The sequence below is a fragment of the Fusarium coffeatum genome (genome assembly GCF_003316985.1).
Source record: "Fusarium coffeatum strain FIESC_28 chromosome Unknown BRIP53273_contig_81, whole genome shotgun sequence".
NCBI classification, from domain to species: domain Eukaryota; kingdom Fungi; phylum Ascomycota; class Sordariomycetes; order Hypocreales; family Nectriaceae; genus Fusarium; species Fusarium coffeatum.
In genome coordinates, this window is record NW_022157877.1 from 18147 (window position 1) to 40047 (window position 21901).

The 21901-nt window shown below is 48.8% G+C and overlaps 7 protein-coding genes across 7 annotated transcripts; 3 read left to right on the top strand and 4 right to left on the bottom strand.

The window, feature by feature from the left end:
• Positions 1 to 624: 624 nt before the first annotated feature.
• Positions 625 to 1791, top strand: FIESC28_03862 (uncharacterized protein; the record flags this gene model as incomplete). The annotated part of the gene is made up of 1 exon (XM_031158011.1): positions 625 to 1791. One exon carries the CDS (start codon positions 625 to 627, stop codon positions 1789 to 1791), a length of 1167 nt encoding a protein of 388 aa, XP_031017870.1.
• Positions 1792 to 2160: 369 nt separating this feature from the next.
• FIESC28_03863 (uncharacterized protein) lies at positions 2161 to 3744 on the bottom strand (the record flags this gene model as incomplete). The annotated part of the gene is made up of 1 exon (XM_031158012.1): positions 2161 to 3744. One exon carries the CDS (start codon positions 3742 to 3744, stop codon positions 2161 to 2163), a length of 1584 nt encoding a protein of 527 aa, XP_031017871.1.
• Positions 3745 to 4684: 940 nt separating this feature from the next.
• On the bottom strand, positions 4685 to 6596 carry FIESC28_03864 (uncharacterized protein; the record flags this gene model as incomplete). The annotated part of the gene is made up of 4 exons (XM_031158013.1): positions 4685 to 4895; positions 4949 to 5339; positions 5393 to 5772; positions 5821 to 6596. 4 exons carry the CDS (start codon positions 6594 to 6596, stop codon positions 4685 to 4687), a joined length of 1758 nt encoding a protein of 585 aa, XP_031017872.1.
• A 1423-nt stretch (positions 6597 to 8019) lies between these two features.
• On the bottom strand, positions 8020 to 9848 carry FIESC28_03865 (uncharacterized protein; the record flags this gene model as incomplete). Its single annotated transcript, XM_031158014.1, has 2 exons — positions 8020 to 9642; positions 9705 to 9848. The coding sequence occupies 2 exons, from the start codon at positions 9846 to 9848 to the stop codon at positions 8020 to 8022; spliced, it is 1767 nt and encodes a 588-aa protein (XP_031017873.1).
• A 1414-nt stretch (positions 9849 to 11262) lies between these two features.
• FIESC28_03866 (uncharacterized protein) lies at positions 11263 to 13593 on the top strand (the record flags this gene model as incomplete). Its single annotated transcript, XM_031158015.1, has 2 exons — positions 11263 to 11405; positions 11472 to 13593. 2 exons carry the CDS (start codon positions 11263 to 11265, stop codon positions 13591 to 13593), a joined length of 2265 nt encoding a protein of 754 aa, XP_031017874.1.
• A 322-nt stretch (positions 13594 to 13915) lies between these two features.
• Positions 13916 to 15104, bottom strand: FIESC28_03867 (uncharacterized protein; the record flags this gene model as incomplete). Its single annotated transcript, XM_031158016.1, has 2 exons — positions 13916 to 14824; positions 14877 to 15104. The coding sequence occupies 2 exons, from the start codon at positions 15102 to 15104 to the stop codon at positions 13916 to 13918; spliced, it is 1137 nt and encodes a 378-aa protein (XP_031017875.1).
• Positions 15105 to 18847: 3743 nt separating this feature from the next.
• On the top strand, positions 18848 to 20554 carry FIESC28_03868 (uncharacterized protein; the record flags this gene model as incomplete). The annotated part of the gene is made up of 1 exon (XM_031158017.1): positions 18848 to 20554. The coding sequence occupies one exon, from the start codon at positions 18848 to 18850 to the stop codon at positions 20552 to 20554; it is 1707 nt and encodes a 568-aa protein (XP_031017876.1).
• Between the last annotated feature and the right edge of the window lie 1347 nt (positions 20555 to 21901).

Below are 21901 nucleotides of genomic sequence, written 5' to 3' on the forward strand. Positions count from 1 at the left end.
GCGTCGAGTGTAGGAATGAATTATCTGGGTTTAGTCCTCAGTTGGTGTCGTGAGTTGACGTTACTATTGATCAATGAAGATAAGGAAATGAATGGTAATTATTGGCTGAAGTTTGTTTTGGTTGCGACGCTGAAATGGAATGAGCTGATGATGCACGGGTTTGGACGTCGCTATGGTACCAGAGGTGCAGGTACTAGGTATCGACGATTGAACTAGCAGCGCTGACAGGTATAGCTGTTAGTACTTTGTAGCAGAGCTATGGTGAGACTAATCAAGTAGTACTTTAGGCTCAGGGGTCATTTCGAAAGACACTTGCACTATTCGACAGGGCCCCTGCTAGTGCATGGAGACTACTCAGCGATAAGGATCGATAACAGCACGTGCCCCACCTATGATCCACCCGTCCACAGATTTTTTTTGTTAGCCAGTCTCTGACCGGCGCGAAGCCCAGCCCAAGAAATATTTCTGTCAGTCCTCGATAACAAGACACCTTCTTGCCTTTACAATTGCCTGAGTTTTTCACTGTGGCATTGGCATATGTCCGGCTCAAATCAAAGCCCTCCGTCGTGGCTATTCTCTAATAACCCCCTTAACCCTGTTAAACCTACAACTACCCCAAACAACATGGGCAAGAAGAGCACCAAGGCCGCCGCGGCCAAGAACGATGTCGCATCTGCGCCTCCGCCAGGCCAGCTCATGGATTTGGTAGAGACCTTCCTCTCTGACCACTCGTTCAAGAGCGCTGCCGACGCTTTCAAGAAACAGCGAGAGAAGAAGGGCTGGCAGGCGGCTGCTGCCACCGAAGACAGCCCTTCCCTTGTTAGTGTCTTCCAGACCTGGGAGGCTACCAATGGCGCCGACAGCAGCAAGCCCAAGAAGTCCTCCAAGAAGGCTTCGAGCGACGCCAAGGAGGAAGACGTCGACATGAAGGATGCTGAGTCGTCTTCTGAGAGCTCTAGCGAGAGCGAGGAGGAAGCTACCAAGTCTACACCTTCCAACAACCTCAAGCGCAAGGCCCCCACCGATAGTTCCTCCGAGTCTTCCTCAGAGTCCGACTCTGACTCTAGCTCTTCCGATTCTGAATCCGATTCCGGCAAGAAGCCTCAGGCCAAGAAGCAGAAGCGCGCCTCTTCCTCAAGCTCCAGCTCTTCTGAGTCCAGCGATTCCAGCGACTCTAGCGATAGCGACTCCAGCAGCGACTCCGACGACGAGAGTGCTGAGTCGGATTCAGACTCTGATTCTGATAGCTCTGACTCTAGCTCCGACTCCAGCTCTGATTCAAGCTCCGACTCCGACTCTGATTCCGACTCCAGCGATTCCGAGGGTAAGGCTGCTGCCAAGGTGCCGCTCCCCGACTCTGATGGTTCATCTTCCGACTCTGACTCCGACTCTTCGGACTCCGACTCCGACTCCGACAAGAAGGTTAAGAAGGAAAAGGTCAAGAAGGAGAAGGAGACCAAGGACTCTTCCGATTCTTCTGTTACATTAGACAAGACCTCACCCGAGTTCCAGTCAAACCTGCCAAACCCACCCCTGCCTCCGGAGCCTGTTGTCAATGGACGCAAGAAGCAGAACGAGCCCTTCTCTCGTATTCCCAAGAACATCAAGGTTGACCCCAAGTTCGCCTCCAACGAATACGTATCCATCAGTTACTCTCAGCGAGCCCATGAAGATCTGATTGTGACCAAGGGCAAAGGTTTCACCAAGGAGAAGAACAAGAAGAAGAGGGGCAGCTACCGTGGTGGTGCCATTGACATCGCCGACAAGAAGGGAATTTACTTCGATGATTAGAGGGCGTCTGTACTTGGGCTATTGCATCAAGGAATTGAAAACCGGAGTAAGATGAAGCATTTTTTGCGTTAATAGATAGCCGGCGTTTGGAACGTGACACGGTCACCTGCCAAAGATATATGGAACCATGATACGGCCTTTGGGGAAGAAAGGTGAATGATATTTAGACTTCGCTGTTCCAAAGATTCTTTTTAAATAAACTCATAAAAGTTCTGGGTATCTATCTGGGCATCATTAACCTGCTGTAAAAGATGGTAGTGTGTGCTTTATGGTACAATGCGTCTGGCCAATATGCAAAATATGCTGAACGATAATCAAGCACCCAAGTCCCGTTGAGTGAGACCCGATCACAAACGCTGTGCGTTTAGATCAGAATGTTGAGCCGTCCCTTTCTCTATCATGGCTCTGTCTCGTGACAGCCTTGGTCTGAACTTCAGTGGCCGGCGCATGCTGAGCCGCCTCATCAAAGTCCTCGTCGGCCGCAAGACTCTCCTTGACAATTACATCCTTCCTAGCCACCGAGTTCCACGATCTGTTTCCTTTCTTGGCATTCGCCAAAGCCTCCTTGAGCCACGTCTTCCACTGGTCTGTGCCGGGTGCTGCACCACTGGCGTTAACCCAGCCTGTTCGTTGAGTTTCGCGAATTGCATACCAAAGCGTTCGTGTAAAGCTAGGATATCCCTCGCGCTGGTCGTTCTCATCGGTGATTTGATGCGCATTCTTGGCATCATCAGGGGTAACATCTTCCCACTGATATCGTGAAAGATCCCAGAAGTAGGTACGTGGGATCATACCCAGACCCCAATAGAGTCCATTAAGGACAATGTAGCTGCCGCCGATGAATATCTGCGAGTTCCACGTGCAGTTACCGAAAAGAACGACGCTTAACATGAGCAGTGTCGTCCCGAGAGCCATAAGCAGTCTGTATGTTCGACCGCCAACATGGTAGTGACACTCTTCCGTGCCTGAGTACAGCTCTCGGGCAACCTCTTCGGTACACTTGATGAGAAGAAACGCCCCTTCTCGGGTTCGTATCATGACGTCGCCTCGGGGAACCTCGTTCGTATGTTTTCGGTTCATGAGAATGGGATGCCAGAACGAGGCATAGCCCACCACAGTTGAGGCAAAGGATATGAGAGATACGGACAAGATAGCGTTGCCGTCTTTCCATACCACAGCACATACTACGATGGCTATGCTCAAGAGACACGAAAAGACTGAGAGAATGTGGATTGGCGAGAAGAGCTTGGCCGGAACCGCAGGGCGCCTCTTGGTGTTGGCAAAAGTAGGGTTTGCAAGCATGTCCTGGACCTTCTGCTTAGCCGTAGGCCTGCGGACTATCATTTTAGGAGCATCTTCGTCTCCTGGGGATTGATCTGGTAGCTTGAAAGTCGTTGTACGTGCCGTAGGGGGCGAGTTTGCTTGTACGGGTAAAGGGAGGCCATCGTCTGTCTTGGGAGCTCGCGGAATACGACTGTCTTTCCCAGCTGTTTGACGGTCCTGGTTGTGGGAACTCGAACGTCTAGACTTTACCCAGTTGATACTTCGTGTAGACCAAGTTTCTTGGGCAGAAGGAGGGTTCATGTCAATTCCGCCAAAATGAGATGGGTCGGTATGTTTGATATCCAGAACGCGAAAGCTGAAAGGGTGAAGAGAGTCGAGAGGAGTGATGATAGTCGCAAAGAACCCTACGGAGTCGAGAGTAGTCCCACTATAGACGCCCGTCATCTTCGCAAGAGTCTCAGGCATTCGGCTTGGACGTGAAGGTTTGAGAAGGGCTTGAGGGGCTGGGATCAGTCGTGGAAGAAGACATAGTAAAGAAGCTGTGATGGTCTGAGTCTGTTCAGCCATAGACGATTCGCCGATGACGGCGAGAAGAGTCACAACATCGAGAGACCAGTTATCTTTGACGTTGGGAAACCATTTCCAACCTGGGCTGTCTGGGTCAGCCATGGATGTTGGTAATGTGCCGAGTGACAGGGGGATGATATGGAGATGCTGGGCGTATGTCTGCTAAATGATATAGCGCTGTAGTAAGAACAAAAGAACAATTCAAGGAAAAGCATGAATCATATACAAGAGTCAGGTCATCATCATAAGGGAACAGAGCAGAGTAGAGCAAGAAAAGGTTGGGCTTCAGGTTAATGGCTATTTAAGAAAGAACCCCTACAGTGGATCGTCCCCGTCTATTAAACGTCTTAGCTGCGCCACGGCGGCTGCACCCGTTCCCTAACCGCCCCGCGTCATCTCAGCTGAGCCTCCACTGTCTTTGAAGCCTATTCTAGTTACAGGCTGCAGATCATTCAGTTGCCTCTTTTCTTTCCCTTTCTCTCTCATACGTTCGTTCACTGATAACAAGTTAAGAAAACATGTTTTCACCAACGGATCATTGAAGCATTCCCTTTGTCGAGCTAACCTTAATCGACGTTCACTCTTCTCAGGCTATCGCATGCATGGTATAAGTCAAAACTGGCAGCAATGAAGACACATGATCAGGCTGGCTCTTTGTTCACGATAATGAGGCTGTGTAGTGACGTCTCATGTCTGTGCAAGAGCCCAGCTGCGATGTCTTTGTCATGTATATTCATGTCGTACAACTTACACAAACAAAAGAGACTGCTGGTAACCAAAGGATTGCAAAATTATTGATGGCTATGCGCGTGAAATACAGGGTATATATCTAATTCTTGACAGATCACAACTAAGCCTCTCCTTTCTTCATTCATTTATCACAGATAGTTGTGAAAGCCAAATTTCTGTTGTTGCAATGATAGCTTCGAAACCATCACCCACCATCACCGTCTTCTTTCCGTTCGCCAAACTCCTGATACGCTTTAAAATAGCAGACTGCATGCCAAAATTCCTCAGAAACGATCACTTTTGCTGTTGGAAGTTAAAGGTGGCTCTCTTCAGATCCATATGCCTCAACCACCCATTCAACGAACTGCTCCCATTTCTGCTCCCAATCACGGACCACTGCAGGTCGCTCAGAGTCTGAAAGGCAAGCGTGTTCGAGACTCCATAGAGCGAGCTGTTTCCAACCAAACAGTCCCATGTCAGCCTTGCCAACCATGACCTGGTAAAAGTCGTGAGATAAAGAGGACCTGTTTGGCTTAGTTAGTAATCTGCAAGGATTCCGATGTTTTCGCCATCTTACCTGAATAGTGTCCCATTGTCTGAGCTCACTGTGCAGTGGACGTTGTTAGCAAGAAGCTGATACATAGCATGTCCACTGACACGTGGTGTAAGCCCAAGGATCTCGTTGGAGATAGGACAGAGTTCAAGGCAAATACCGCGCTCTTTCATGTGTTGCATTATATAAGGATGCTTGGCAAGTGCAAACCCGTGTCCGATTCTCTTTGACTTCAAGAGGAGTGCGTCAACGAGATTCCCGTCAGTATCGGTTCCCATATCTAGTGTCTCACCACAGTGGAATAGAAATGGGATGTCCACACCATCGTTCGCGCAATTGTCCTGGAACTTCAATAGTTCAGGGATAAAGTCCCTGATGGGACGTCCCTTCGACTCTTCCCCAACAAGGTCAAACCCTACGCTGCAGTCAGTAGTAGGTCTTAGAACAAACAAGACAAAAGTCACGTACCAGCAATCCATTCTGGCCATAGCTTCTTGAAGACCAGGCACTCTGTAAGAGCAGCCTCAATCTTTGCTGGCTCAAATGACCGAGGTGTGCAGTAGATTACCTTAAGGCCCCCAAAAAATCTCCCTTGCTTTTTCATGTCGGTTTGGAAGTTTTGCACTTCCTCAATGATCAACTTCATAATCCCCTTATTATCGATAAGCTGTGTCCCATCATCACTCCACAGCTGATTGCTGGTCATGAAGTTGGGTCGGATTTCAGCATAGCTGATGTTGTCCTTCATGAAGTCCTCCAAACATAGACGGGTATATCTTCGATATGCAGTCGCATAGTTGAAGAGACCCTTCATCATACGCGTCCGCCCGTTAAACTTCTCCCAGGCACTTTGCGATGTTAGTATATCCACCCTGCGGGAAAGATGAAGGACTTACCCAGATGCGGTCTGCAAATGGTTGTGGGCTTCCTCTTCATCAAACATAAGCTTTTCTAATAACCACTCGTCAACACCTGTAGAATCTTTTTTGTAGTAGCCTGGGAATTCATCGAGAAAATCTCGAAATCGCATGGTTTGCCGGGGCTTATATCCGTAAGAGAAGAGGTCGCCCGGTGTCTCCTTCTCGGGGCTCAACAGAGAGAATTGGATCTCACATCGATCAAAGTTTATGTGGTTGTTATCCGCGACGAGGGGTACATCGCTGCTGACGAACATGCGGTTCATCTCCTTGGCTAGATTCAGCAAGACCTGCGGGGCAAGGCAGGCGTTGAAATGAATGTGCAAATGGCCGCCCTTGGGCATCCGTTGTGCCACCTTGAATAGACTCGTCTGATCGATAAGGTCTTTGTTAGAGAGGAAGTGGTCCCCCGCGAACCGAGGATGTTGCTGGCCACCGTAGCCTGTTCTCGGGGCAGCTTGGCCGTAGACACTCTCATCGTCCTTGCGCCTCAGCTTCTGAATAATAGCGTCTGCTCGTCTTTCCTCAGACGTACTGCGCATGCGACAATTATGGTCAAAGTCCAAAGCTTTCTCGCGTGCTACAAACTTTTGCCGTAACCTGAAGTAATCCCCGACGGGCCCGGACTCTTCTGTGACTGCGGAGGACTCTGATTTCTCGGTGATAACTTCTCGCCCCGCGATTTCGGCATCGTGGGCCTGGATATGATTCCGCGCAGCCGCGGCAGCGTCTAGTGAAGGCTCCTGTACCCTCATCCGAGCGTTTTTGGTCTGATGTGTTCTGCGATGCGATAGACGAGTCATGAAGTCGTTATGTAAACTTTCTTTCCTATCGTTCTGGTGCTGATATTCTCGATTATGTTGCTGACGAGTATCCTTGGTTTCATCCACCAACAGCTCTGATCTGGAGCAGAGTGCGCCCATTTATGTTGAAGCAGCTAATCGCTGTTATTGACTTTGAAAGTTGAATTAATCTGGGAGGGAACAAAGATTGAGTCAAAGACCATGGAGGCGCAGTCATTCAAAGCTCGTCTAAGAGAGTTGAGGCTGTTTGCGGTGAATGACTCCAACCTAATAAAGCGCGGCTCACAAGCCAGAGCCAGGTGATGGTCATGAGTTAGCCAAGGGTGGGCGGGGAACAATCACAATGACCAGCACAGAGATGATACTGGTGTTGCGCTGCGCTGCACTGCTTCGCCGAGCAGGTGCTGGGTCTGGACAGTTGACAAAGAACTCGAGGCCTTGTCTCGTGAGACCCCGGCAGGGTAATTGGTATAGTTCTCAAAGTAGATTATCCTCAGACAGTCTCAGTCAGCTCAGACTCGAGTGTTTTGTTGGTTCTGACAAAGATGGCAGCGTTTCATTTGATTCGGCTTTATTCAATCAATGTACGATTTGTTGTTGTTAGTTTACAAGAGTAGAAAGTCCGCGCATCGCTAAGTCGAGGCAGTGCGCCTAAGACGTCTTGGTGCAGGTGGTCTCTCACTGCACCGCACCTGCCTGACTAAGGTATAGTAGGTACCTAGTAGGGCATTTAGGACTTAAGCTGTTGATAAGGCTGAAAGGCAACCCCAAAGTACCTGATTTTCTCAAAGAACCAGTACAAGGGAGATCAGGTACAGAGTTGGCTTCTGCAAGCGCTGGTTCGTTACATTTTGAGTGATTGCAGCGACTTGATGGCTGGTCAAGGGTGCGCCAGTCTAACCTATTTAGGCTTCAAGTAGCAGGCCCAGGCGCTTAACAAAAGCCTCTACTTTAGGTAGTAGTAGTACTGTAGGTAGCCCACATTCATCTCACGTCACTTGTCATGGAAGGCAGGCAGTGAAATAGGCAGAAAAGCCTCACAAGGCTTCTCTATTTGTTAAAACTTCATCATTCTTTATCCAGTTCTTTGAGTCCCAGGGCTATGGTTCGATCCAAATCTTAAATGGTATTACAAAAAGGTTGCCAAATAGCCTGATGCCCCTGCCCTGAGCCTATCGTCAATACATTATACACTTGCTAAATCGTTATGTCGTTCGGCCATATTACAAATATGCGCAAGCTCATATAGGAGGCTTCCCCAGTTTATGAGAATCTGCTCGGGGTATACTAAGATTGACTCAAAACGATGGCCAGCTTGACCGATTTGTCGATATCTTTCGGTCTTACGCCCGGCGTCCGACCCAGGCATACTGCCCTACTCGTTATTTCTATCCAACGTTAGTATTGAACTCAGGAAACGTGAATCGACACCATGAAACTCACCGGCTACTAAACGGTTAACATCCACCGTAACTTTGGTCTTCAGCCAACTGGAACCCGACGTCCATTCTCGCGGAAAGAATGTTGTATCTACGAACGACCCCAGTCCTTGGCTGTATTGTCCGCCGTTTGTAGGCTCAAATTGAGATATGAGCCCTGCCATATCAGGACCCAGTGTCGGTGCCATAAGCGGGGCTGGTATTGTAGGTGAAGTAGTGTTGGCAATGCTGGTAGGTATCGTGCTTTGCCACATGTCAGGTATATTTGCTGCAGATTGTTGGTGTGGCATGTAGAGTCCTTGGCCAGAAACAGGTGACTGATGTCCTCCGAAAAAGCTATTACTCGTTCCAAAACCTGAAAGGTCCGTTGGCTCATCAAGTGAGGTCAGGTCGATTTCGGCATCGATAAAGTCCACGTTGGCAGGAATCACGATACCCCTTTGGCGCAAATATTTCTCCACCTCATCAGCATCAAAGAAGTCTCCCTCAAACCCCTTGTACATCATTCGCATGCGCTCATCAATGCGATCTCCTCTCGTGGTTTCCACGTCCACATCGAATGGCCCCATTGAGAAACCGGTCATTTCTGGCGGCTTCATAGTTTGAGCCAAACCTTGGTTACCCAGATGCAGCGTACTTCCGTTAACGTTAGTACCCTCTGAAGGGTAACTCCCAGTGCCTTCGTTATCGGGGAAAAATGTCCCGGCGCCACCAAGGTTTGTGAAAGGATATTTCCACACAAAGAGCGACTCCTGGCTGACCTTGGCCAAGGTGGTGGACATGCGCCGGATTATAGACTCTCTGGGCTCAAAGAGTAGACAGAAGCCAAAAACTTGCGCGTAGCGATGAGGCGGTGGATTAGGCATCGACACTAATCGGAGGCCTGCCTCTAATGATGCTCTTTGAAGACGACGACCGAAACTCCTCTCTTGAGGTGAATAAGAGGGCGGTGAAGGAACAGCAGGAAATGGTGACTGAAGAAAAGGGTTCTGCTCCAAGGTAATCGTTGTCTGTGTATCGTAAACTGGAAAGCTCGCGTTGTCTGTTGTCGGCATCGTGATGATTTCATAAGGTAGATTCAGGGGAGGAGTAGCCTGTTGCCGTATTTGTCCATCCACTCCTTGCGGAGTCGCTTGGTGCTTCTCATGGGAAATTGAATCAGATGCTGGAGGGTTTAGTGTGTAGGAATCATCATTTGGTGAGCTCGAAGTTCCAGAACTTTGTGCTGATGTACGTCTCTCTGGGGGTTGGGTCGCATCTCCATCTTGCACTTGAGCGTGGACTGGAGCACCACCAGAATCATCTCTGTTTGAATCATCGGCAGATTTGCGTGTGAGAGAAAGGAACTTTCGTGTTGTATCATTCAGTCGACGTGCCACCTCCGGCGCTCCTTGAAGCATTCCCTGTGAAAGAACAAAGTCAAAGAAATTCATGAATTCTTTGCTCATATTCTCATTGGCATCCTCAAGGTCTTTGACTTTGTCCTCAAGAGTGGTAATTGCAGTGTCTTTGCGATTACGATACGCTCGTTGAGCCAGTCGAATCTGGGTTCGACGACGCTACACAGTATTAGCAAATCAGATCCAAGCGAATAAGAAAACTGAGGTGCAATTGAACTCACATCTTGGGCTGTCTCATCTCGGGTATCAAGACGTGGTCGGCCTCTCGAACGTTTCTTACCCCTGTCTTCGTCATTCTCTTCGGGTGCCTTGGATCGTTTCCGCGACGGAAGTGATTCTGGAGCGGTCTGGGGTGCTTCGAGCATTGTGATGAGATGCGGTAAGGGCAGAACGGAAATGTGCAAATCAATCAAGTCCCGACTTCTTGAGCCAATGTGAGTTTCCAAGGCCGCCCATCAGGAGCTGACGCGTTGCAACCTGGTTGTCCTTCAGGACAGACTGCTTGATGCTCTTTGGTCTTTCCAAGTCTTGAAATTATCAAAACGCTGTTGCTAGAAAAGGCTGCGTTTTCCCGGTGAGGCCGGATCAAGAGCTCTGGGCCTCCGGTTCTGTTCCGTATGCCGGGTGGGGTGGTACGGAGCTCACGGGGCCTGAAACGGAGATGAGGAACGAGTGAGAGTGATGCCAAAGGGGTCAGCGGCGGATGATTATGTGTAGGATGTTGATTTGGTGGTTGAAGTTGAAGGAGAGATGAGATGTACCGTGTTGACTGGGATCTGAAATGCCGATCGAAGTCGGACTGCCTAGCGGCTAGCGCTTAATTTAGCCATGATCAATCAAGATTAGCAGCTCGACTGAATCAGGAACCAGGGACTCGAATTTGTACTGTACAGTCAAGGTATGGTCCCATCCTGTGAAGAATACCTAGTCCCCATTAGACTCTTGCAGCGTCTCATCACTCCTTTCCATAGTATGATTCGGGAATTCGATGGCTTTTCCCCTACAATCGTGCGTCTCCTGTCAAACTCCCTAGAGAAATTAGTTACATCGCTAACGTTCGGTCGAGGGGAGGCTTAGCAATAGATCATGGATGGCTGAGCTTTAACCAGTTAGCGGGTTCCAGCGGACCGGGGCGAGGATTGACCCACTGAAGAGGCAGTGTCAGATCCATGCGGGGATGGATCGAGTCTGGGCAGGAACCACTCCATGAACAATACGTTCGATCGATATAAGACAAAGTAAAACAGCAAAACTCTGGAATGACAAGCAAAGCATAACAGAATACATTAATAATGAAGACAAAAGAGCCTGGAAAGAGTTATACCACCTCTATTCTCAGTCAAAACCATTGAGTCTGTTCTAGCTGCAGGGTAATAATTATCCTTAGATAGTAGGTACTAGGTAGGTGCTATACCTCCAATCCGGACCCTGGTAGGACCACCTCGAAATGGATGTCACTGCCACTTTTGCGACAGACCATCCCGTCTTGATTTCTCCCCCACCAAGAGAACAACTTTATTCTTATGGATATCGTCTCGCAGCTTCCTCTCCTGTTTCTTTTCTTTTCCCCAGCGTCTTACCGAAGTGTGCCCCCAGCTATCTCAACCGGCTGGTTCTCAAGGAAGAGTTTGTCAATTAGGTACTACAAGTTCGTCATTCTTGGTCGCAACATTCGACTCCGCAGCATTATGTCTCGTGTCTCAGCTTGATCTCGCCACGATTACGAACCGCTGCTACTGCCCATCAACACCACTTGTTTGCCTTCTAGTATCACTCAGGATGAGTGACTGGGCTAGAGGATGGACGAGAGTTGGGCAAACAAGCTCGACCCAGCACTATGGTCGCATGTGGGAGGCCGAGCGCGAACTCCAGGAACTGAGCATAATCGATAGTTGGAACGAGGATGACAGCTGGCCTGGCATGTAAGTTCCTCACAATCATCCATTGCAGGCTGCTCTTGCTCCAGTTGCTGATCGGCCGTTGCACAGAAATAAGCCGCTGTTCGACGGTCCTGATGCGAAACGCTTCGATACGAAACTTGCTAAACTCGAAGACCTCGGATACGGCGCATTCGGTCGCGTCGAAAAGGTTTCATATGGATCTGTCTGTCTTGCGCGCAAGAGGATTTCACGTCGTCGCGGTTTTACAATTGATGATTTGCGCAAGGAGAGCTTGACTATGCAGAAGCTTGAACATCGACATGTTGTTAAACTGGTTGCGACATATGCACCCCGAACTCACGAACTGTGTCTGCTTATCTGGCCTGCAGCCATCTGCAACTTGAGTACGCTTCTCGAAGACCTAGAATGCCTGCGCCTGGGCGAAGGGGACCGTGAGGATATCATTGAGAGGCTTGACGCTCTGGACATCAAGGATTTGAGCGCCATAGAGCCCTCTTCCGAAGATCAGATTCTACATTCCGTGACCAAATGCCCATTAGAGTTCTTACGGAACGCAATTGGCTGTATCGCTCGTGCGATGGCTTACTGCCACCAAAACGATGTGAGGCACCTCGACATTAAACCATCCAACATCCTGCTGAAGGCAGACCGTGTATACCTCGCCGATTTTGGTGTCTCGAGAGACGTTAGCGGACAGGACCAAACAATGACAGAGGGTGTGCCAGGAACCGAGAGATGGCGTGCACCCGAACTCTACGCCGATAATGGATCCAGCATGCAGTTGTCAGATATTTACTCGCTAGGTCTTGTCTTTCTCAACATCGCAACAGTCCTTTACGATATCCGCTTAGCCGAATTTGACGAGGTTTTAAAATATCCGCCGCGAAACACCCAAGAGGAACAACTTTATGAGCGAGAAAAGAAGCTGAATGCCCACCTCGAAAAGCTCACCTCTCATGCTTTGGTCACGCCCCCTTTTATGTTTACCTGCGAAGGCCAAGAGACGGTCCGGCCCAGGCCGCTTGTTAATCTGATTGCTAGAATGATCACACCAAACCCAAAGAACCGCCTACATGCATATAAGATCGATGACAAATTATCCATGCTCGGAGGCATTCATCAAATATACCATGGCGAATGCTGCAAAAGACCGATCTCTTGGGTCGAGGACAAATGGGACAAGAAAATTACGGCACTAACAAGTCTTCGCAAGGAGAATGATCGTTTGAAACAAAAGATCAACGAACTGGAAGGGCGGGATAGGACATATGAACTTCGACTCGAACACGAGCGCAAAGGCCATGAGCAGGCCGTTTCCGCTCTCCAGAAGAAGTTGAAGGATATGGAAGAAAGGTGCCGTACACTGGAAGGAGGGAATTCCCATCGAAAGAGTAGTATTGGTCGGATTCCAGGAAGAATGGCAACACCACGAACTTACCGAACGAGCACAACCTCATTAGATTCCGGTCCTGGGCTTGAATCTTCACCTAAATCAAAGTCCACTCCCACGACTCCAGCACCGAGACCATCTTTTCAGCCTTGGTCACGTTCCTCCCAACGCCTTCCGCTCGAACAGAAAGCGTCACCGCTTCAGCGACAGGCTGTCTCCCCGCGGCCCCCCAATGACACAACCCCCAGAGGGTCGACGGAATTTCCAAGCTCGCGATCGCCAAGTTTCACAAACATCGCAGGCTATACTTTGCGATCTCGTGGGTCCGGGTCTAGACTTCCCCTACCAGTGACACCTTCTCGTAGTGAGACGCCAAACCTCAACCGCGATCAGAGCTTGACAGATAGCAGCATGTCATCATCAGTGTTCTCTCGACATAGCATTGAGACAACTCCAACACCTTTACAGAGTAGTCCAGCCTTGGACCGCAACCCCCTAGTCTTGGATTCTGAAAAGATGCCCAGTTGGGGCCAACTTCCTAAGCAATCTCCCCAACTTGATGGCATAGCGATCGCCCCTGAACCGAGTAGCCCAGCCTTCCCAGTGTCATTGTCCGCCATGTCCTCACCGAGGACACTTCGATCAGAACTTGCTAGCAATGACGGAGATCAGACACGTCGCCCGTCTGTGCCTTCACTCCAATCATTACGAAGCTGGGCTGAAGTAGCGAACGAAGGAAAAAATACGTTGAAGATGATTACTCGACCACGAGCCCATTCAAACAGGTCTAACGGGCCTGTTCAGGGAGGGCCTGTTTGAGTACGCATGCATATCGCGGTCCCTTTTGAGAATCATATAAGCCGACGGCCGTAATAAAATCGGGTCGTCAGCATATGACTTCGAGCATCTTGTTTTACATACCATTATTATGATATATGAAGTCACCAAAAGTTGAACAAGGGTAGTGATGCCCGATCTATCTGTTCTATATATACTATACATGTTTGTCATCAACTCCGTTATATAATGCACTGGGTATTTTTTGATAAGACGAAATCATCTCTCGTGTAGCAGTGCCCTTACCAAATGCCTGAAATGTTACACGGAATAGGGCCAACCTTACCATAGATAATGTCATTTCTCATAGGAAATGCTTCTTTGCTTCCCTTTCACCAAAAAGTTCTTTAAGCATCTTGTTTTGCCTCGCTTGGCCCCGTCCAAGCTCTTGTCTTTCCATTTTCTTCACCGTTGTCATCCATCTCTTAGACATGAAAGGATCTTGGAGTAAGTCTTCTTCTAGGTTCTCTTTCCTCCCTTGTTCCATTTCAGCCTGCTTCTGTCGGTACTCTGTAAGAATCTGGTCAAGTGTTTCTTTAGCGACCTGAGGATCAGTTGACCGTACGCCATTCTGCTTTTCTTCCTTGGCCAGTGCCCTCTCTTCACCCAAAAGCTTAGATAATGCCGCAGAGCGGGCTATCCAATCTTCATTGATCTTTGCGAGTTTCAGCTCCCACCAGGCTTTAGACAAGGTAGTAGAGAAACGGAATGATTCCAAAGGATTTTCCTGTCTTTCACCAACTGTATCGTCTTTTCCATCCAGCATTCGATCCATGATGCCATCCCAAAGATCTTCAGAAGTAGCCTCATGGGCAAGCTTGTTGTCCACGGTTTTGGTGGCAGCAATACATTGTCTGAATAGTGCTGTCTTATCTCCTATCGATCGAGAGAGTGGTGGCGGTTGGGGTTTCTTGATTCGTATGAATGATAGGTGTTCGGCAGTGTCGCCAAACACAGGCACCTTGCGCTCGCCCACGAATGCGGTTTTGGGAAGAGGTCGCACAGTTGGTTTGTATTCCGGAATTTGGTTGGGGCCAGAGACTTTAGTGAGAAGAGGAGGATTACGGCGTTCTTTGGAAAGGGGGGTATCTTGATTGGATGGTATTATGGCGCGAGAGAGGTCGGCTGTTTTGTTACGACTTTTCAAATGGTGGACTATCTCGGAGTGCTCCCATGTGCTTTTGCTTTGACCTTTGGTCAGTATAGCAAGGAACTGGGAAGTTGTTAATCCATGTTCAAGAGCCTTGGTTTTGGAAGGTTCACACCTTGTATCCTGCAGTCATAGAGTCATAGACAAGCCTCAAGCTGGTGAGTGGCTTGTTCTTTTTAAACCTCGCCCTCAAGATATTTTCAGTGGGATGTTTACGTCCCTTGGGATGAAGATGCTCGGGCAGAGGAACACTGGACCCTGCCCGCAAAAGCGCTCGATAGAGCGCCAGCACGGCGACTCTATGTTGCGAGTTGCGCGCGGGAACAAAAGGTTGGCGAAGCATAGTGGGCAGACACTTTCGCTACGATTGTCGCATTTTGGCGTTGGTGTTTTGGTCTGCGATTGGGGATCTTTAGTGGGGGGATTTTGCAGCTTTGAAGTCGGATGACTAAGGATTACCCCGGATTTTGAAGATCCATGGCATTTGAAATGGTGGTTGCAGGCATTTTGATAACGATAAGCCTCGTCCTGTGCTTACCTAGGTGCCTAGGTAGGTATCAGCAGCGTGACTTGAACTCACATTGCCTTGTTTTGGACGAGCATCAAAGCTACAGATAATATTTGCCCCTATGGATAGCTCTACTAACCCATGTTGATCAAGTTGGTTTACGTTGCGCGAGACAACTGACTGCAAGATCCACCTCTTTAGAAGCAAACACATTCTCCGAGACTCCCGTGATGGCGATCCTAGAGGTACAGTATGTGTGGAACTGGGAAGCATTTGATTAGTCTGTATCGATAATCTCACGTCAAAACCGACACATCCGGACTGGAAGACCCAGTTGCTATATAAATCGGACAAGTCAGAATTACCGATGACCGAGACCTGGCTCGGCATTTGTCAGATGAGATGTGCAGCCGCGCGCTTGTTATGTGTTATGTTTTGGAATTACATTACTTCAGCAGTACCAGTACATATGTACTTCCAGACTGTCATGACGCTGATCTGACGGCACACCTGGCCTTCTAGACAACAATGTTTGGCTTATATAATGTTTTAGAGCTCCAAATATTGAAGTCTAATTTCTCACAAGCAGGAACCAGGTGACGTAGATGTAATTATTTGGTGTACAACCAGTCACTTTCCGGAGAATGCGAGCATAGAAATAGTCAAGAAACGGTCAAGCCATAAACTCTTCGAGTGGTGAGGCTGAAAAACAGATATCAATTGCTACAGTACAGTTCAATATGTCCTAACAAAAGACCAATAACATGATGAAGCAGATCATCAAAACCGGCCCTCGTTGCTGTCAACTGGCCACTGGTTCGTTTCGGTACCGGAGAAGCGGTCTGCTTCTGAGTTGGCCATATGGATGCAGGTATGTATGCTTGGTATATGCACGATCTTATCCTTGTCAACTGCATTGCAGTATTACTGCAGGTAAAAAGCTTTTTGTCTGATCTTCGCCGTTATCCGTTATGAATGTGACTTTGATAAGACCATATGTTTTGATACATGGCTGGAACGGCGACGGTTGAAACATAACATAACACTAGAATGTATTGTATGTAAGACAACTCGAAATCGGACTGTTGTGAGACGCGAGACTGATGAAGGTCTTGTTATCGCATCCAGGTTCCCCGCTAACCGTCGCAGCAATTGCCAGCAGCTTGTCCGTCGATCTCACTGCACCTGCAGCCATTAGGAACGGGCTGCAACCCCCGCGGACAAGTCCTGACCGCAAGAGAAAAGCCAAAAGCCGGGTGTTAGCGAGCACTCCCGGTGATGGATGGTAGCTAAGCCGTTAACGTACGGCATTGCACGCGAGAGTTTTAAGTTAGCCTTATACGGATAGGTACGTACTGTACTTGTCACGGGCCTCCATCAGTTGTTTGCATGTCTCGTCTCATTAAACTCGATTGGCTACCAGCCTTTCTCGTGTTCGGGTTTGATCTAATTCGAGCTCAGCTCAGCTTAGACCAATAAACTATGGTACGGGAGGGACCGCAGCTTGTAACATGGATGAGAGTACTGTAACAGTAATAACAGCCTTGGGAATCACCTCATGGTAGAAATTGCGTGCAACCTTTCAAGAGCTTGTTTGAATTCTGTGCAGCACGACACGACAAGGAAAACTGGGCTGAAATAAGCGGGCTATAACAGGCTTTTACAGCAAAGTAACTTCTCGCTTGAGCGAGGCTCCGTCTAATAATGGATATCGAGCGTGTCCACGAACATGGGTAAAGGGCCAGTCCCCACTGCACTAACATCGAAGACGAACTGGAAGACACGGGAGAAGAGAAGAAAAAAAAAATTCATCCCATATGGATCCATGTCATGCCGTGCTTTTAGAGTCTGGGTCACTTACATATTTGGCGAGGCTGGTCTTAACGGCTCTTAATATACTGACATCGTGATGGATACAGAGACAAGACCGTGACCAGGTGACACGACATGATCGAGTTTGACCAGCACGCGACAACGACGTAAGAGAGTAAAAATGTCCAGCGATAAGCAAAACAATGCCGTGGTACAGAACACAGTATAGCACGATCAACAGAACTTGGCACCAGAATAGGAAATAACCTGGGGAACAAGTCCAGCCCAGTTGGTACTGTACAGTACTGAGTTGATTTGAGTTGATGGGAGCCCAAGGTACCGGTACACAAAAAAAGCAAAAAACAGGGCCTAGAGGTAGGTAAGATCAGCCTCAGACAACGAGACATCTCGAGACAATAAAGTAGACAGGATTAACCAGTAACAGTTTATGGTGCTACTGTAACTAATATTCCAGGCTGCCGATCCATCAACTTTCAGGGCGGCCTCATCTCAATCATCTTACCACACTTTGTCTCCTTTCCCTCCTTTCTTCTTTCTTCTTTCCCCTTATGCTACTTCCTTTCCAGCTTCGTTTCTTTTCTTTTCCTCTCCTCTTCCCAACCTCGCGATAATTCGGTTTCAACTCAACAATTTTTTCCTTCGATCCTTCTCATATATGAACTAAGACGTAAGTGTCTTCGCTTCTCCTTATCCCCTGTCCCTCGCGTGTCGCTCCCGGTGCCCGCTCTTGGAAAACCCCTGGTCATCTCTTGATTAGCGGATGGAGTTTTGCTGCATCGTTGAGCTGTGCCTGAGGAGCTTGACCGCCCTATCCTTGGCTTCGCCGTCTCGATTTTCTATGGCCATCTATGAAATGTCATGTCATCAAAGTCATGGAAAAACCGGACGAGCTACGGGAGACTAGCTATTGCTTACCCCAGCTTGCCTTCAACCCCCTGCTTCTATCATCTGCTCATGCTCATGCTCATGGCTTCGAGAACTCATGTATAACCCCGAGCATCCTCCACCGCTCCTGGAAAACCCTTGTTCTCTTGACCTTGACCGTCTAATCCATCTTTACTTGACTTTACCCTAATGCATAAGCCCATAACCCATCGCACATAACGCCTTACAGCTCTGCATCACTCAACATTATTCTCTCGCCCATATTTTACAGTGACCGCTTTATTCAAAGCTGATTAGGAACCCTCTCAGAACACACGCGACCAGTTTTCAATCAATTCAAACAAGTTTGCGCGTCTCGTCTGTCTATCTTGTCCATACCAACTTCTCTCGACATTGCCTTCCCCAGGTACACATGCTATACTCGACTGGACTACAACTCGCCTAGCGATACAAGTAACTTATGATCTCCTCGATATCCTGATCTTGATCCTCATATCTGCCGGTTTGTGTGTTGTCCAAGTGCTGGCTTCCACGGCGGGTCGATCCTGAACTCATCATCCCATCCCATCTCGCCTATCCTAGTCTCATCGGACCACAATTGCCCGGCTCAACATCCCGCCAGATCGGTTACTTTATTGCTTGATCACGTCCTGGACTTCAGCTGCGTATTCGGCTTCGACGACCACATAGATATATATCATATTCAGGACCTGCCTCGTTTCCGTTGGATTGCCATTGGTTGCCTCCGCCATCGATATTCTCCCAGCCCTATCCGACCTCGGGCTTAGCTGCCTATTTGTTCTTCTGTCCTCACAAAGAGCCAGCTGTTGCATGAGCTCGACAGACTAAATTTGGTCACAATGTTCCTGCACGCTGGTGCTAGTCTACACGGCCACGAGTACTCGACAAACCGGCCATCGACACAGGCAGGCCAAGGACCGCTGCCTTTCCTTCGCTCTGCGCTTCGACGTCAGTCCGATGGTGACAGAACTGCAAGGCCAATGTCTGCAGTTATCGCATCATCGCCATTGCCATCACCATCACCACAACCTCGCCCGGTGTCATATCATGAGAAGGTACCTTCAGTGACTACCGTGACACCGATACGCCGAACTTCTCGTCCTAGACCAGTGTCCGAGTACATGCCCCGGCGAGACTTATCTGTTCGCTTCCGCGACCCTGAAACCGACGACGAATTGCCTCCCTCAGAGGTCCAAAGTGAAGATGAAGGCTCAGCTGCCTGCTCAGATATTAGCGACCTAAGTGATTCTTCCACAACACCGCGAAGGAGAAGGAGAAAGCGCACTTTCAGAAAGTCGACCCAATTTCATCTCGCACACCCAGCTCCTAGACCAGGGGCCAGACAACGCAGGCTCGTCCAACGCCCAAGACTGCTTCTTCAACTTCAAGAACTGGGCGAGAAGCGTCCTATCCCTGCCTTCGATGTCGTCCCATCCAGCCTCATCACCGGTTCTCAGATCGTACCTCGAATGGCAAAGCGTTGCCCACATCTGTTCCGTACCAAGCCCACACTTGGCGCCAACGATCTCCTCATTGTCCGCAGCGAGGACTACGATACACCAGCATCCCCCGGATCCCTGGACGCGGAGGATTCCCTGGACCAAAGGGATGTTGTGGCTGTCATTAGTCCTCTTCCTCAAATGGGTGATGAGTCGGCTGAGATTGTGATGGAGGATGGATCAACATGGGAATCGAGCTTGATGCCCAATGGCTCATATGAATTTATCGGAGTTGACGAGCGAGGACGAATCAGTACGGCGCGATGGGTTAAGAAGACCTCGATGCCAACATCTCCCATGCCTAGCAGCTACGGCGAGCCAACGCCACCTTCCAGTCCACTACCGGCAGAAGTCAAGTGGACTTTCAGTATGATACACCCTGATACACGAAGACATCCTATCATGGGCTCCCTCATGTCGAGTACGCTGGACGTCTTCGATACCTATAACACCATGTCGACCTCAAGCGGTCGTTATCCTCCTACACGAAGCACACCGATAGACCCTAAACTTGCTAGCGACTGGATCGTTTCGAACCCACCCGAGATCCAATCGCGATTAACCAAAATGGTACCGAACGACATCAAGCTGTTGATGGTCGCAACTGCATCTTGGGTCAACCTTCGACAAAGCGGGTGGTCAGCGTCTGGAATTTGCAGGCCACCCACATTACAGAAACGCACACTTAGTAACGGCGGCCAGCAGAGAGCTCAAACGTTTCCTGTTCGGCCAAGCCTTCCTCTCTTCAACCCTTCTCATCAATTACCACACGTCAATACCAGTCCAGCTAGCAGTTCATTGGATAGCTCTTCGTCGGATATCCCTTGCCGTCGAAGGTCAGTATCCAACAATGTTGGATTCGTCAAGAGATTTGTGGCACCTCGTGTCAGTGAGGATGGTAGACCACCACTGGAGTCACTGAGTGTCAAGCCCGATAGGCCACCAACGAGACGTGTAAGCATTAGCATGCGACAGTTTGCGGACAAGATATTCCGAAGGAGAAGTAATTCTCACGCACAGGTTGAAGATACCTTCCATCCCAGATAGTGTACTGTTATTATACCCATGATATTTATTGTAATATAAATTTAGCGTGCTCTTTCAAGGGACTGTTTGTTCGACCACATGATATTCGTTCGCTTAGCTTTGTGTGAAAACTCCAATGGATCTTTATTTCCTTTCAAAACCCGACATCGATTCCCGTGAAGCACGGCGAAGTGGGGTCAGTTTAATCTTCCGAAATGGAAGTGCTTTCCGGAAGGCCCCGTAGATCTAGTGGAGACTCGAGGTGAATCGACCGGATCAAGAGATTGGCAGGAATGTTTACTGCGGAAGATCACTTCTGGACAGGAATCTGAAACCATGGATGTTACTAATGTCCATTACCACATTGGTACATGCAAAACTCGTTGTGCTTTGGAGCCCGTAACAAAGTGCTAGGCAGGGCCATGTACGCAGTCAAAGTGTGATAGTGAACATTAGTATTGAGGTTAGGCAGAGAAGGTTGCGTGTCTGGCAAACGGTCATCGGAGCGCGGGGAGATGTTTAAGGACACCGACCACACATGAGACATGGAGAGTGTAAGCATGCTCTATTCCTATACGTCGACGTAGATGACAACGTTGCCCCGCTGCCTTGAGAGGTATCGTATTCTAATGAGTACAGGTGATTAGGTACTCGGGTATGTTCACCTAGTGGTTTGGTTACGACTTCCTAAGCAGTACAGTAGCTGACTCGTTAGGCTGAAGTCTACGTCAGGTAATACTCGAGGTAACGCAGTATCACTTGCCCGCTGGAAGTCACCCTCATTCACTGCGGTAATGACCTTGAGTCTCTATTAAGTTAAAGGTAAACCAGTGAAGTGGAATCATCAAGCCACGAATGTAAGTAGCCGTTGCTAAGGAAAGCAACAATATCTAACTTGCACGTAATTAAATCCGAACGATTCAACGTTTACAGTCGCTCTCTATCAGGCTCTTTCAGAACAGTATAATCCTGGTGCTGTGATTGATATTCCAAGTTGGCAGTGACTCGGCCGCCGCAAACAAGGTCAATCATTTCTCAAATTGTTATAAAGTGATCACATTCGAGGGGGAAACAAGTTGACTGTGGCACCATAAACTTGGCTTCACATTTATCAAACGAATTGACAATTTTAACCTTTGAAACCCTCGATATCTAGGTGCTTACCTGATTAATGTAAGTGAGAGGTAGTAGATCCTACTGTCCTTTACAGTCAATTTTATCGATAAGACGCTAAAGAGGAGCAGCTACGGATAGGTACTGCTTGCTAGCTTGCCCCGGAATAAAACAGTGGACCCTGACCCTTAGCTGTGAGGTAAGGAAGGAGTAGGTGTGCCCGCCAGGCTCCTGCTGCTGGCATCATCCATTATC